This window comes from Callorhinus ursinus, unplaced genomic scaffold (genome assembly GCF_003265705.2).
Source record: "Callorhinus ursinus isolate GAN/ISIS: 27379988/994484 unplaced genomic scaffold, GSC_fseal_2.0 scaffold1, whole genome shotgun sequence".
In the NCBI taxonomy this organism is placed as follows: Eukaryota; Metazoa; Chordata; class Mammalia; order Carnivora; family Otariidae; genus Callorhinus; species Callorhinus ursinus.
In genome coordinates this window covers 105,489,319-105,504,107 of record NW_027397063.1, presented here as the reverse complement: position 1 = coordinate 105,504,107, position 14,789 = coordinate 105,489,319, and the positions used below count along the sequence as shown (strand labels likewise).

Sequence of the window (14,789 nt, the reverse complement as noted above, 5' to 3'; positions counted from 1 at the left end):
TTGCTGGAGACAGAACATGTGATTTTTTTCTTCTTTCTCAAATTTCTGTTTCCCAGTACAATAAGTGCAAATGTTGGCCAGGTCCCTTCAGACACCGGGAAACCATCCCAGATACACAAGTCGAGTTTTGAGCTTCGAGAGCCCAGGGAAAGGGCAACTAAGCTCGCCAACACCAAGCGAGAATCTAGCCGATGAAAAGACCAGAAAATTAAAAAGGCAAGGAGAGGCCGACGCTGACCCTGCCTTCCTCCAGCCGGTGCAACCAGCGCCGGGGACTGGGAAAAAAAAATATTCATTTTCATTTTCCTCTTGCCTGGGCACTGGTGAGTTTCCTAACAGGGCCGCCAGTGAAAAGATGAGTTGAGGTTTCTTTGTCTGAGAAGAGTTTAGGGCTCTGATTCAGCTGCAAAGAAGCCAAATGAAGTTAGAAACAAAGGGCAAATTGAAGGATTCCGACTCTTGGCTTTTTGTGTTTTCCTTACTAGAAAATAATTAGACCTAATGAATATGCAGACGCTTCAGCTAAACCCTCGGCCGGGGCTGTTGGGTTTTAAACAGAGCCGCGAGAAATGCAACCTTCATTCCCCAACCCCCCGCATCTGCGTGCATTTTTTGAAATGCATAAATGTTGCTCGCCTTAATTGATTGAGTCACAGGGATTTTTTTTCCTGCTTTTAAGTGCCATACTCCTCTACCTTTCAACAATCATTTTAATATATAGTCAATGGCTCTTTGTGGACGGGACAAAAAGCAACTACGCGCAGTTGTTGAATAGACTTTGCGCTGGGCAAAGACAGGTTAATCGAGGGCCGCATCGCGAAAACAAGCGAGTGTTGTATGTTTGCACTGAATCCAAATGTCTGCATTTTCCTAACTAAATCAAAGGGAGTGTTATTTCTTTTTCTGCTCACTCATCTGAAGGTAAGTAAATTTTCTCTGGCGATCAAAAGCCTGGTCGGCAACAAAGACCGCGCCCGCTTTTTCCACCGTCCTGGTGTGGCGAGTTGCGGAATTTCAATAACTGTGACAAGGGTGACTGATTTGTGAACCAGAAAAGGTTTGAATGTCACAAAATTTACATTGGTCCTATCTATCGGGGATTTAAATACCAAAAAAGTATTCGGGGATTTCTAGAGAGCTTTGGGCAGTATTGAAGAACAATGGCGCGTTGGGAAATTTACAGTTTTACCTGAATGAAAGGGGCCTTGGTTGGGAACAGGAGTGCAGAGGGAGGGGGTTAGCGGGGGCAGACCAGGGAGACTAGGGAAAAGGAAGAAAAAAGAAGAATAACACTGGAGAGGAAGATAAAAAACAACTCGGCAACAATGTTTCCAATTTGCCACACACACACACACACACACACACACACACACACACACACAAAATGCCACCTCAACAACCTGGAAAGTTAAGAGCTCTCTTCCACCTGTGCTTATTGGGGGGGGGGGAAGGGGAGCACAGGAAGCCTAATCGATTTGATAAAGATGAGAAAATCGAGGCAACCGATTACCCTGAGAAATCACATTTCGTATAAATAGCCGAGTGCCCGTGTGCTACCGAGATCTTAAATTATGAACAGGAGGGGGACGAGGCAAGAGGGAAGCAAACTTCAAAAGGAGCAAATAACAAAAGCCTCCTTTGCTGCCCTTGAAGGGGTTGGGGAGGAGAGGGGAGAAGAAAGAAAAGAAAGTTGCTGAATCGGGACATTCTGGAAGTGCCTGTGTTTACCAGCCCCATCCCCACCTCCTACTCTCGGAGAAGCCCCAAGTAGCTAAATCGCTCAGCTAAAAGCAGGTCTGAAGAAGGACAAGATAGAGAAAAAAAGAGAGATGATAGAAATAGTGAGAGGGAGGGGGAGAGGGAGAGGGAATGGGAGAGAGAAAAAGGGATAAAAAGAGAGAAAGAGTGTATATGACTGCAAGAAGGAAAAGGAATCGTGGCAAAACAATTTTTCCATGAGAAGAGGGAAAAAATTTGGCTAAAAAAAAAAAAGTTGCTACTCCTGGCAGCCCTGTTTGTCAAAAGGGGATGTCAAGCGCTTTACAATACCTGGGATTGATGAGGCGGGCGGGCCAATGAACGGCGCGCGGCGCCTCGGCGCGCCCTCCGTTGGCGCGGCGGCTGCAGGCGGGGGGAGTGCGGGCACACCAATGGGCGCCCGCGTCAGCAGCACGTGACACCTCCCCCTGCTCCCATTCATCAAGGGGGGGACGGTGTCGTCCTTTCAATTCATTTATCTGCAGGAATGATTGCTGCTATCAGTCTCGCGCTCACCGCCCGGCTGAGGAGGTGAAAGTTTCTCCCCAGGAAGATAAACCGCAAAAGACAATATTGTGCATGATTTGCGCCTTTTCTTTGGCTTTTTCTTTCTTTCTTTTTTCTCCCCCCCCTTTTTTTTCCGCAAAAAGCAGAGGGGGAAAAAGGAGAGTGAAGGAGCGAGAAGGCGAGCCTGAGAGAAAGGAGAGAGAGAGAGAGAGAGAAAAGAAAGGGCGAGGGGCTAGTGGAGAAGTAAGGAGGGGCATACGGCGCGAGGCGGAGAAAGGGCGAGTAGTCGTGGCTCCGGCGCTCACATTCCTCTATGCTACAAATCCGGGAGGAAGTTTTTTTTTGGGGGGCTGAGATGCTCCATGCCTTTCCCTGGGCAGCCTTGACGCAGGGTCCTCTCGGCAGAGACTGAGCGGCGAGAAAGTGCGAGCCCGGCCGGCGGGGTCTTCTTGGCGGGCGCCGGAGCCCGCCTTGCTTGCGGCCGGGAGCGGTCCGGCTTCCCCGCGCTTGGCCAGGCGGGCGTCCCGGCGCGTCGCGCCGCTGCCTGCGGGCTAGGACTTCGCGAGGTGGGTCGACTCCTCCTCCCTCCTCTTCTTCTTCTTCCTCTTCCTCCGCCTCCCGTTCCTCCTCCTCCTCCTCCTCCTGATTTTCCCTCCTCGGCGGGCGGGGGGGGGGGGGGGGGGGGGAGGCCGGGGCTCGCCCCGAGCAGCCACGATGCTCCTGGACGCCGGCCCCCAGTACCCCGCGATCGGCGTGACCACCTTTGGCGCGTCCCGCCACCACTCGGCGGGCGACGTGGCCGAGCGCGACGTGGGCCTGGGCATCAACCCGTTCGCCGACGGCATGGGCGCCTTCAAGCTCAACCCCAGCTCTCACGAGCTGGCCTCCGCCGGCCAGACGGCCTTCACGTCGCAGGCGCCCGGCTACGCGGCTGCCGCGGCCCTGGGCCATCACCACCACCCGGGCCACGTCGGCTCCTATTCGAGCGCAGCTTTCAACTCCACGCGGGACTTTCTGTTCCGCAACCGGGGCTTTGGCGACGCGGCAGCGGCAGCCAGCGCTCAGCACAGTCTGTTCGCTGCTTCAGCCGGAGGCTTCGGGGGCCCACACAGTCACACGGACGCCGCGGGCCACCTCCTCTTCCCCGGCCTTCACGAGCAGGCGGCGGGCCACGCGTCGCCCAACGTGGTAAACGGGCAGATGAGGCTTGGCTTCTCCGGGGACATGTACCCGCGGCCGGAACAGTACGGCCAGGTGACCAGCCCGCGTTCGGAGCATTATGCTGCGCCGCAGCTGCACGGTTACGGGCCCATGAACGTGAACATGGCCGCGCATCACGGCGCTGGCGCCTTCTTCCGTTACATGCGCCAACCCATCAAGCAGGAGCTCATCTGCAAGTGGATCGAGCCCGAGCAGCTGGCCAACCCCAAAAAGTCGTGCAACAAAACTTTCAGCACCATGCACGAGCTGGTCACGCACGTCACCGTGGAGCACGTCGGCGGACCTGAGCAGAGTAACCACATCTGCTTTTGGGAGGAGTGTCCGCGCGAGGGCAAGCCCTTCAAAGCCAAATACAAACTGGTCAACCACATCCGCGTGCACACGGGCGAGAAGCCCTTCCCCTGCCCTTTTCCTGGCTGCGGCAAGGTCTTCGCGCGTTCTGAGAACTTAAAGATCCACAAAAGGACGCACACAGGTACGAAACCGCTGTTCTTGAACCCCCACCCTCCCCATCCTGGGCCTGGGACCCGAAATCCAAAAGTCAGTGGCCGGGGCGCACAAACCGGGCAGCGGTTGGGTCTGGGCGTCAGGTTCCAGCAGGCAGGCAGTGGAAGTGTGCGCTGGTGTTTAGTTTGAGGCTTGAAATTATGAAGAGGTATAGAGAAGAAAGGCCAAGAGGTATCTAGGAATATAGATTTTTAAATGAGGACTAAAAAAGGCTGGGAGAGCAGAGAGACAAACCCAGCTTTGTGGAGCCCTTGGTGTACGCGAAGCCAGGACAGGTGGCCGGTTCTCCGCGGTGGCGGAGGCGCCAGCAAGTCCAGCTGCAGACAAATCTAAACATTTGCTTCCGGCTAACATCTTTCTCTAGACACCTTAGTGAAAATGTCAAATGAAAGAACTAAGGAAATTGGAAGAGATAGGATGGAGGCGCCGAGAAAGAAACAAAAACCGAAAGGGTGGGGGGAGTATTGAAAGCAAGTATGTTGGGCCTGAGGAGGCTTTTGAAGGCTTATGCATATTTAAAGAGCCCAATTTTAGTAGTGACTTGTATTTGAGTAAGCTTGAAGAGTTGAGAGAGTCGACAGAAGGCGGAGAAGTCTTTTTTGTCAATTAGATTTCATGAGATAGTTTTCAAAACACCGAACACCCTGCATTAGCCTTTAAAAACGAAGAGACCGGCCAGGAACACTTAAAAGTTCGCGGCGAGCTCAAGGCTGTGGTCTGAGTCGGGCAGGCCATTCCGGGCCCCTAGCGCCAACAAGGCCGGGAATCCTGTCTGCTTCCCTATTCTGGTTTGCCTGGGTGATTTCTGTGAACCGCGTTTGGAACTTGGGGTTTAATGCCAGAGTGAAGGAAGAATTTGCGGCGCCGAGCTCTCGGCCCAGATTACCTTATAAAATGTGAGTGTGTGTCGGGGGTGGGGTGGGGTGGAGGAGCGACGAGGGGGGTGCGGAGCGTCGGGGAGGGGGTAGGGGGAGGAGAGAAGAGCAAAACAGCAGGAGAATCTGCTGGCAGTGTGAAAATTAGAAAGCAAGAACTAGGTAGAAGCCGCCCGAAGTCGTCTGTATAGCCCCGGGCAGAAAAACCAGCAGCCAGACCTGCTGCCACTCTGGGATCTAGAAAAACTACCACCACTGATAATAATAATAAAAAAAAATTAAATCTGGATCTAATTGGATTAGAAGTTAAAATAGTTCAGATATTTATAATTACCCTGCAGATACAAAAAGACTCGGGTTTTTGAACTTGGAAAGTACTAACACTGAGCTGCTGCCTTTTTATTTTGTTTTGATTTTTATCATTGTTTAAAATTTTAAAAAACAGCCGCAGGATTTGTTGCAATCAGACTTCTCTCTTTCTTGCCTTTCGCACCAGGGGAGAAGCCCTTCAAGTGCGAGTTCGAAGGCTGCGACCGACGCTTTGCCAATAGCAGCGACCGCAAGAAGCACATGCACGTGCACACGAGCGACAAGCCCTATCTTTGCAAGATGTGCGACAAGTCCTACACGCACCCCAGCTCGCTGCGCAAACACATGAAGGTAATCGCCGCGCTCTCGCTGGCCGCCTTTGAACCGGGACCCCCTCCGGTCTTCGGCCAGGGCCGGGCGGCGAGTGGCAGCCGGGTGGTGGAAGGAACTGGCGGAGGCAGAAAGGCAACGGTTCCGCTTTGCTGAGTGCGGCTGGGCACGGAGGGTGGGAGCTGGAAAGGGGAATGAGGGCATCCTAAGTTTACTGTTTAATAATAAAAGTAAAAAGAAAGGGGCAGGCGACCGGAATTTGGCCCAGGTAGGGAGCTAGCTAGGGCTGTACCAGCGGGTTGACTGTGCCGAAGCTGCCGCCATTGTAGCGGGCATCGTTGGCAGAAGCGTGGGGCTCTTGCACACAGGCCTGAGCGTTTGCTTACCTAAAGCTGAGCAAGCAAAGTACAGAGGCTGCAGGAGGGACCGTCGCAGGCTCCTACCTCAAATCCAGCCTCCCCCTTCCCAGAGCGGTTTTTCTTTTGTGGGTCCCGGGGGGCGCTGTCCCTCCCTGGAGCACTGGCTTTGCTGGGCGGAGGCGGGCAGCCAAACCTAAGTCCGGCGGGTCAGGCCTCCCACGAGTTCAAGGGGATTCAGCGCTGTGTGGGGAGGCGGCACGCGGCCTTCACCCGTCCTAGGCGGCTGCCCCGCGGGCTCTTTATCTCTGTAAAAACGCGACTTTATTCCCGCAGGTCCACGAATCCTCCTCGCAGGGCTCGCAGCCTTCGCCCGCAGCCAGCTCCGGCTACGAGTCCTCCACGCCGCCCACCATCGTGTCTCCCTCCACAGAAAACCCGACTACCAGCTCCCTGTCGCCCTCCTCCTCTGCAGTCCACCACACAGCCGGCCACAGCGCGCTCTCTTCCAATTTTAATGAATGGTACGTTTAAAATCAGAAACAAAACACCGAACAAAACCCTATTTAAGAGACTGAACACATACGTACACAAAATATTACTGAATGAACCCTGCGAATCAACACAGCCCCCTACCCCTCCCCCGCCCCAGACACCGCAGTCCTATTTTTTTTTAAACCTGCCAATAGACCCAGGACCGAGTAAGAGAAAGAAAGCCCCAAACCTTTAATTTTTTTTCCTTTTTTCTTTCTTTTCTTTCTTTTTCCTTTTTTTCTTTTGTGTGTTTTTTTTTTTTTTTTTTTTTTTTTTTGCAAAGGTTTGGTAGCCAAGGGGCGGGAGGGTGGTCGAGGACAAGGCGGCCGCCTGACCGAGTGCTGCCAACCCCGACCGAGGGCCAGTTTCTCGTCGGAATCGAACAGGCCCTCTGGGCTTCCGTTCTGTTTGTTTTTTGTTTTTCTTTGCATTCTTGTAAATACAGAATTATTAGCTTAAAACTGTACTGTTGGATTCTGTAAATAGTTATATCTCGGTTGGAGCGGGCGGGTGGGTTCGTGGCGTTGTGGTCTTTGCATTGGGGGAGGGGGGAGGGGCCGGGCGGGCGGGGGAGGGGGAAGGGAGGGGGGTGGGCGGCCGAAAGCCAACTGTTTGTACTGAATGGCAAGAATGTTCTAGTAAATGTGTACCAAAATGTGAATTACTTTGTACGATTACAGTCTCCACGTCGACCTAACAGAATATTATTGGTATTAATGTGCTTTTTTTTTTTTTTTGTATAAAGTGCAAACATTTCTCGTCCCAAAGTCTAAGTACTTTAGTGCAGTAAAATGTTGTTTCACGTCCTGTCAAGAATTCGTATAGTACGAGCCTGGATCTGCGTGTCAAACTGTTCCATTTGTTTATGTAAAGTGATATTAAAGAAGATATAAACTATAACTGTCCGTTGCTTTTGGCAAAAGATACAACCACATAATGTATATAATTCCTAGTTTCCATATTTATCCGCATGTAAAGGGCCGGTTTATTCATGTTACAGCTATTCAATATTTATGGCTAGAAAAACTCGTATGTACACTTTAGTTTCCAGAACTGTTTGGTAACCTTTCGTACCTTATTAAAGATTCTTAAATCTCAGTGATTGTGGTAGGAATTTCTTCTTCACCCCCAGCAACCTGCTGCCTCTTCGGCCAGCTTTAGTGGGTCTCTAGAAAATCTTTCCAGTCTTCCTCGCCTTCCCTTTCTGTCATCGCAGGTCCTATAAACGTGATAAATGAACGCTACCCTGCTGGCTCTCCGAGAGGGTGTAATTAGTATTTATATCAAAATTTATGAAACAAATTTTCGGCCGCTGTATAATTTAAATGACCTTTGCAGACATACAATAACAACCATAAAAATAACAGAAATAGATTGCACAGGCAACATCAATATTAATGTAGGTGAATTGTCAGAAGCTCAGGGGCTCACTCTGCAATGTTGCAAATGAACTTGAAGCAGAGGGTTCCGCTGCCCCCCAAATTAAATTCCCCTGGCTGAAACCGAGTTGCAGATTTACAATATCATATTTTAAATTGCTGTCTTCAATTAAACCATTTATGGCCATAACTAATTTTCAGGATGTTGATGCATGGCTTTACAGACCTTCCTTCTTTGTACAAAAGTAAATGCCCATAGAGCGTTTTACTTGTATTTCTTCAAATGTGATGCTAATTTAAATTAATTACTTCCTATGATATGTATTATTCCTATAATTTTGCCACTGTTATTAGTTCTTTCAAAAATATATCTAGGGAAGAGAATTATTTTATGTAATTTGATTATCTTTCTATCTCTTTTATTTATTTCTCATTTACTTAAGAAATTCGTTCCATTGGCTGGCGTTGATACAGTAAATTTGTAAATGAGGAGACAATATAAAAAATCTAAATTACTTGTGCTTAATGACTGTAGCAGAACGCCTTTTCTCTAAATCAGATTGTCTTTCTTGCAGTTTAGTTTGATAGATTTGCAAGCTATGCTGCTCCTTCGAAGTTAGCTGCGCTGGTAGGAACGCGAGCTTCTTTGTCTCTGGTTGTAGCTTGCATGATCGCCCCATTAAGCAGACAACGTAGGGGAGATCACAAATCAGGGCCTTGGCTGTAACTGCAAGGGTGTGGATGTGTCAGAGCAGGAGGCAGAAACTGACCTCAGTGTGGACAAGGACGAACCTGGACCTGCTTTTTTAATATACTATGTGTGTTCAGGAAATCATAGGCCATATTGACTCTGAGAAGAAAAGTAAGAGAGGGAAAACCCTGCAAAAGTATGAGAACCCCTTACGATATTGACATCTATTTCAAAGAGACATTAATTTTTCAGAGTATATCATTGACCAATTACAAAATCAAAATGTTAAATTCTCTTTAAAAATCCTTTGTTGACATGTCTTCATCTCTTGCCCATTTGTATTTGTCACTTTTGGCCAACAAAGTTTTATTGGTAAAGGAGGGAATTTGCTGCATTTTATGTAACACAGGAAAAACTGGAGATGGTGGTGTTTAACTTTTTAAAAAATACTATTGTGATTATAAGAGTAAATATCAACCTTTCATGAAAAGAGCGCCACCTTGCAAGGTTTGGCGAGATTTAAGGAAGTTGAACACCTAAACGAGAAATGCTGCTAGCTCCTAAAATTTGTGAGACCAAAAGCTGTCCTCAATTGTCTTTGGAGATTTCAGATTGATTAATAGTATAGTATTTGACATGACACTAGACATTAGGCCCAATAATTTAAAAAAAAAAGAGGAATAAAGATAGTTCCATCTCTCTAGGAAAGAAAGATAAACACTTCAATGAATAATCCTTCTCCTTTCCATAGAGATCAGAATGTCTGGGATCCTGACATGAGTATTTATGACAATAATCATAATAATAACAACAGTATTTTTTAACTTTGTTAGTACATTTAAGAAGATAGTAAATGAGTGTATTTTTTCTTTGACCATTCTTAAAAGCAGTTTACTTCAAATTTGGAAATATAAATGTGTCATTATTTGTTATGTTTTTGGTGATTTTTTAACTTTAATATCATTGTATAGTAATTAAATATACTATGATCTATGATTTAAGTAGGATATTTTAAATATAAATTTTAGGGGTAAACATTTACTTCAAAACTACTTCACATTTAAAACATTTTTTTGTTTTGGCTTTGAAGCCAAATAATTTTTTAAAAAACCATTTGAGGAATACTGTGTGTGTTTGTGAATAATCTCACTCACAGGAAAGGAACTTTTACAGTAGAAGACAATATTTATGCCAATGCCCCTTATGCATTCTCTTCTCCAACACCCACCACAAAGAAAAAGTCATTAATGATGTAGGTCGCTTAAAATAATGCTTCAAACTTAAATGTAGTCTATTATTTTGCTGGTACCTTTAATGTCTGCTTCTTGAGATGTATTCTTCATACTTTTCTTCATGGGCTATTAGGTTTTGAAATACATGAATGTGAACAGCGAGATATATTGTTAGACCCTATTTAGCAGGAGCTGAATATGCTGCAAATGGCTGGTTTCTGTGTGTAGCTGTGAATTTTGGTTTAGGCAGACAGCCATCCTGATTCATATTTCCACTGTATTGTATTCTGGATACTATCAAGTGATTAGAACAACTGACAAGTTATTAAAAAGTTATATTGTATCAACAAAAAATGCCTAAGTACAAGCAATCATATTTGAGAAATGAAGAGAAATGAGTTGTGATATGTGTGTGTGTACATTTACAGAGTAAGCATATAAATATACAAGCACCATTTATATGGGGGTTAAGTAATTTTCAAACATTTCAGATCCTTTGTTTTCTTCTTCAAAAGCTACCCCCAACTGCTTTAAGCATTTGCAGCTGATGATTTTGATTTTTTAAAGTCAAGCATTCAAGTTAACCTTTAAGAAGCAAACCACCTCCAAAAGAAAGATGTAACCTTTCAATTGGCCCATATGCTTATCATTTTTTTTTTCTTTAGCTGACAATGAAAATAGCACTAACCTTCTTTGGTGATGGGCCTGGCATTTAGATGTTTTTATTTGTTGATTGTGAAGTTTTCTCAGAACTTTTAAAGGATTGGCAACAGAACTACACTCCCCAGCTCTGAAACCTTCCAGACATCCCCCTTTTGAGGCCAAGATATAGTAAGTGTGTTGGACCCCTTGTGAATCAGTGCTGGTGTAGTTAGTACCTAAACATACTTCTTTCCAGGAGGCAGCTTGGAGAAGGCCCTGGTCCTTAAAGAGCAGCATTAGTTTAAGATGGGTTGGGGAGAAACTGTATATGGTCTGGCAAACTCCAAAGGAAGACACTGAGCTTGTACTTTTGATACTTGTGAACTGTATATGAAACCATCAGATTTCAGACATTCCCAATTCACATTTCTTTTTTTTTTTCAATGTGAAATACTAATTATGAATTTATTTCCTCCTCTCTAGGTATCTAGGTACAGAGTTCTTGCCTCCTCCTAGTATCAGTGTAGTTCTTAGAACTGTGTGTTCATATTAGGAGAAAAAAAGTCTTTTCATGAAGATGGTCACAGCTGATATCACTCTCTGGTTTTAGAATTCTTGAAAATAGAGTGGCAATGAAAAGATGTATCCCATCTATGCCAGTTAACCACTAAAGGTTCACATTACCCATGATACTCTCAGCTATTTACAACCTCAGTCACCATCAGTAATATGTACTCATTCAAACTGGTTACATATAGAAAGTAATGCTTTATAAGGGTAACTATACAGCAATCTATTTTTTTTTTCAAGTGACAATCACTAGTTTGGGGGAAGAAATAAGAAACATGTTAATAACTTCCTATGACATGTCACATTTGAGTCTTCGAAGTTTTTGCAAATATAGTGGTGTAATATACACAGAGAATGGGCAATATTCTCCATTAACCTTTGCAAGACTGGTTGTTCCAGAGTCTCTTCTTGAGCAAGAGGAAACAAGATCAAGCCAAACCAGGGACTATTTTTACCATGCAAGCTGAATTCTGGCATTAGTTCCTAATGTTTATTTCCACTTTAGAGCAAGGAGCTAGAACAGTATGACGCTATTCCAATTGATGCTATAATGGAAGTGTTTTTTTTTTTTAAGAATATAAAGTAGGATTTAGCTATCTAGTATGGAAATGACATTATTTGGCCGTGAAGATGCTAGAGACATACGACTGTCTGTCAACTGTCCCCAATATTTTGTTTGCCTGTGATGGTTGCAGGGAATCTCTAGTATATGGAGGGAAATTCACTGGTTGTGAACTTAGTGATATTTTCACCTATAGCATACACAAGAATCAACTATTAAACGCTGATATAAACATAGGGAAGTCCTATCTTCAAAAAAAAAAAAAAAAAAAAAACCACCCACCAGACGTTTGAAGACTAGATATCTTAGCAAATCTATCCTTTGTGTGACAATTCCCATTAGCTACAGAAAACATACGGACGTACGGAGGGCGAGAGAAGCTCACAGCCTGTTTCCTTTTTAAAAATTTTCTGTCTATCCGGGAAAATCCTAGCTTCTCGCAAAGAAAACTGAATTACGGAGGAAGGTAAAACCAAGAGAAGGGATAGGGGTGGGCGAGTCTAAGCGTCAAGGGAGATTTTTGTCCTGCAAAATTACCTGAAAATATATAAACACAGGCTTTTGGGGTGGATGTGTGTGTCGGGATGGGGGGGAGCGAAACAGTAAGACTTCCCCAAAGCACATCCACAGAAGGCCGGACGGTCAGCGTCCGCAGGGCCCTTTGCGCCACCCTGCAGCCCGGCGGGGCGCTTTCCAAGTCGCTGCCGCGGGCTGGGGCCGCGGCTGGGAGAGCTGTGCGCATGCGCGGCCCGCGGCCCGCGGTTCCACGTGCTGATGAATATGCAGGAGGCGCCTTTGCCCACGCGGGCTGCGGAGGGAACCTCTCAGAGGCTCAGGCCTGTGAAAGCCGCTGGCCGGGCTGCCAAAATAGTGCGACGAGGAAGCTGCACGTGTTTGTTTTCAAACCGCGCTGGTTTAAGTGAGTTCACAAAGCCAGGCAGATAGCTTCGGCTTGAGCCTATGCTCGCGGCCATCGGAACCGCTGCGCTGGCTAGACAGAAGTCTCCCTTACCCCGAGGGTCGTGGCCTGCGATGTGCTCGAGCCCCAGACAAGAGCCAAGTACATTGAGAATTCCCCCTCTGCCTGTCCCCTCCTAAGCCGGAAGCTGGCACCCTGGCCCTTCTTCTCTCTTAGTTCCAAGGAGAATACGTACCCTCCACTCATCTGGCACCTAAACAGAGCCCAAGTCTGAGATGAGGGGAGGGGGGAACAGGGCAGTAGGGATTTTCCTGGCGCCCACCCTCTTTGCCCAGATATAGGCCTGAATGTTCCCTTGTCTGTCTCTCTCCCTTTTTCTTTTCTCTCTCCTGTTTCCTCTTCCTGTCTCTGACTGCCCTAGCCACTGCTTACCTATTTAGGGGACCAGTAGCAGCTTGCTGTAAGGTTTTCATTGACCCTTCCCAAATAATGCTTGTCAGCTCGCTAGCTAGCTGATGTAGTTCTAAGATCAAACGGGCTCACGTGATTACTGGTGGAGGAACTGCTCTGGCTGAAACACCTGGAAAGTGTAGGGTTTGGTGAGAGAAATCAGGAGTTTCAGGCGCTGGTGACATTCTTGGGTCCTGCACGTTGCATGATATTTTGTGGCCAATGTTTTAATAGTTCCAGAGCCAGTGCATAACCTGTCCGGTGGAGTGCCAACTTTGTTTACAAGCCAACTTGTAAACAAAGGGGAGGGTGGAGGCTTCCTGGATTATTCTATTTTCAGATCGGTCTCTATAGAGTTGTCTTTGGGTGTTTTAGTCATGTCAAACACTTTGGGTGTTTTTACATCCCATGTCATCAGATAATGGCTGCCACAGGTTCCAATGCTCCTCTGGATTTTACTTTTAACTGAATGGGTGGACCCATTCCATGACACCCATCTCTCTTTCTTCCCCCACAGCCAACAGGAGAGGCCTTGTCTCACTGTACTGTAACCCAGGGCTAGCTTCACCCTACCAGTTCTGACTGGGGGCCATAGCATCATTTCATCTGACAACCACCACTCGCCAAGTCTTCAGCCTAACGGTGCGGCCCAGTGGTTTTGGAAAACGTTCCTGCCAGGACAAGGCCTTTCCTCTTTCCCAGGCTCTAGGTCTCAGAGCTTGATAATACGAAGATGGCTTGAGAAGAGCCGCAGGGACCCGGACCCACGGAGATCTGGCAGAAGCCCGTCACCCCCACGCCCGGGGACTTGGTCTAACGGGCTGGAGCAGGAGGGTTCTCTTGTCTGAGGTCCCCAGGGGCCAGAGAGCCCAGTGTCTAGTCCGGAGCGCAGAATCCCCTGATCGGCACCCCCCCCCCCCACAAAAGCCACCTCACAGGAAACCCTTCGCGATTTGGGTCTTTTTGTGTTCAAACATGTTGGGTGTTTGGGTGAGGGGCGATATAGATAGATTCCACGGACTCCATGCTTATGCTGAAGACCTGTGTTGGGCTCACTCTGAGCAGAAAGCTCAAACCCAGCGTGGGTTCTTGCGTTCCTCCCCAAAAGGCCAGGGCCCAAAGAACCCTTTTCATTTGGCGAGGGGCTTGACGGAAGGGAGGGGCGGAGGCGGGAGCGGGCCGGGGTCTGCAAGCCAGCGGCCGGGCGCGACGGACTTGCCCGGCTGCTCAGCTTGGCCGCCAGCATCCGTGCTGGCGACGTGGTTGCGCTTTCCGGGGCCAGAGAGTGGGGACGCCTCTTCCCCCCCACCGCCACCTCCTCGGCGCCCCCGGGTCGGCGCCAGAGCCCCGGAGGCCCGGAGGCTCTGGCCTGATAGAGGCAAGGCGGGCTCTGTGGCCTCCCCCGGGTCAGTCCGAGTTTAGTCTGCGGAGGCGACGGCGGGGGAGCGAGCCGGGGCCAAGATGGACCCTAAACCAGACAGGCGCTTTCCTTTCCCCCGACTCGCGCCTTAGTCCCTGCCCATATAGCCCGTCTTCGGTAGGACTATCTGCCTGGCTTCTGTCTGCTGCCAACCTTGCCCGAAATCTAGACCCCAGACTTGGTAAGTCGTGTTCTTCCCCCACCCCGCCCCGCCACCTTCCTAGCTGACTGGCCCCGCGACTTCGTGCACGCGCGTGGCCCGAGGCGCGCGCTGAGAAGTTGGGCTGATTTGGAGCAGCCGCGCCAATCCGGCCTCTGCGGCTGGTGTGTATGAACGCCGAGGACCCCAAGGTAGTCAGAAATGTCGCGGGGCTCCCCAGTGAGTTGGGAGCGAAAAGGATCCTTGCTCTCCTGGATCCTCTTTGTCCCTGTGGACATCAAAACCTACCTTTTAAGCAGGAGCTTTCTGCTGGTCTCTCAGTGTGTGTGTGTGTGTGTGTGTGTGTGTGTGTGTGTGTGTGTGTGTG

General features: G+C 48.2%; 1 protein-coding gene across 1 annotated transcript; it reads left to right on the top strand.

Annotated features, from left to right (window-relative positions):
- The first annotated feature begins 2,246 nt into the window (after positions 1–2,246).
- ZIC1 (Zic family member 1) lies at positions 2,247–6,935 on the top strand. Its single transcript, XM_025870210.2, has 3 exons — positions 2,247–3,961; positions 5,365–5,528; positions 6,200–6,935. Exons 1-3 carry the CDS (start codon positions 2,980–2,982, stop codon positions 6,395–6,397), a joined length of 1,344 nt encoding a protein of 447 aa, XP_025725995.1. The 5' UTR covers positions 2,247–2,979; the 3' UTR covers positions 6,398–6,935.
- Positions 6,936–14,789: the final 7,854 nt, after the last annotated feature.

Coding starts and splice junctions, on each gene's coding strand:
- ZIC1 (XM_025870210.2), top strand. CDS start 2,980: ATGCTCCTGGACGCCGGCCCCCAGTACCCCGCGATCGGCGTGACCACC. Junction 3,962..5,364: donor CCACAAAAGGACGCACACAG/GTACGAAACCGC, acceptor CTTTCGCACCAG/GGGAGAAGCCCTTCAAGTGC. Junction 5,529..6,199: donor CGCTGCGCAAACACATGAAG/GTAATCGCCGCG, acceptor TTATTCCCGCAG/GTCCACGAATCCTCCTCGCA.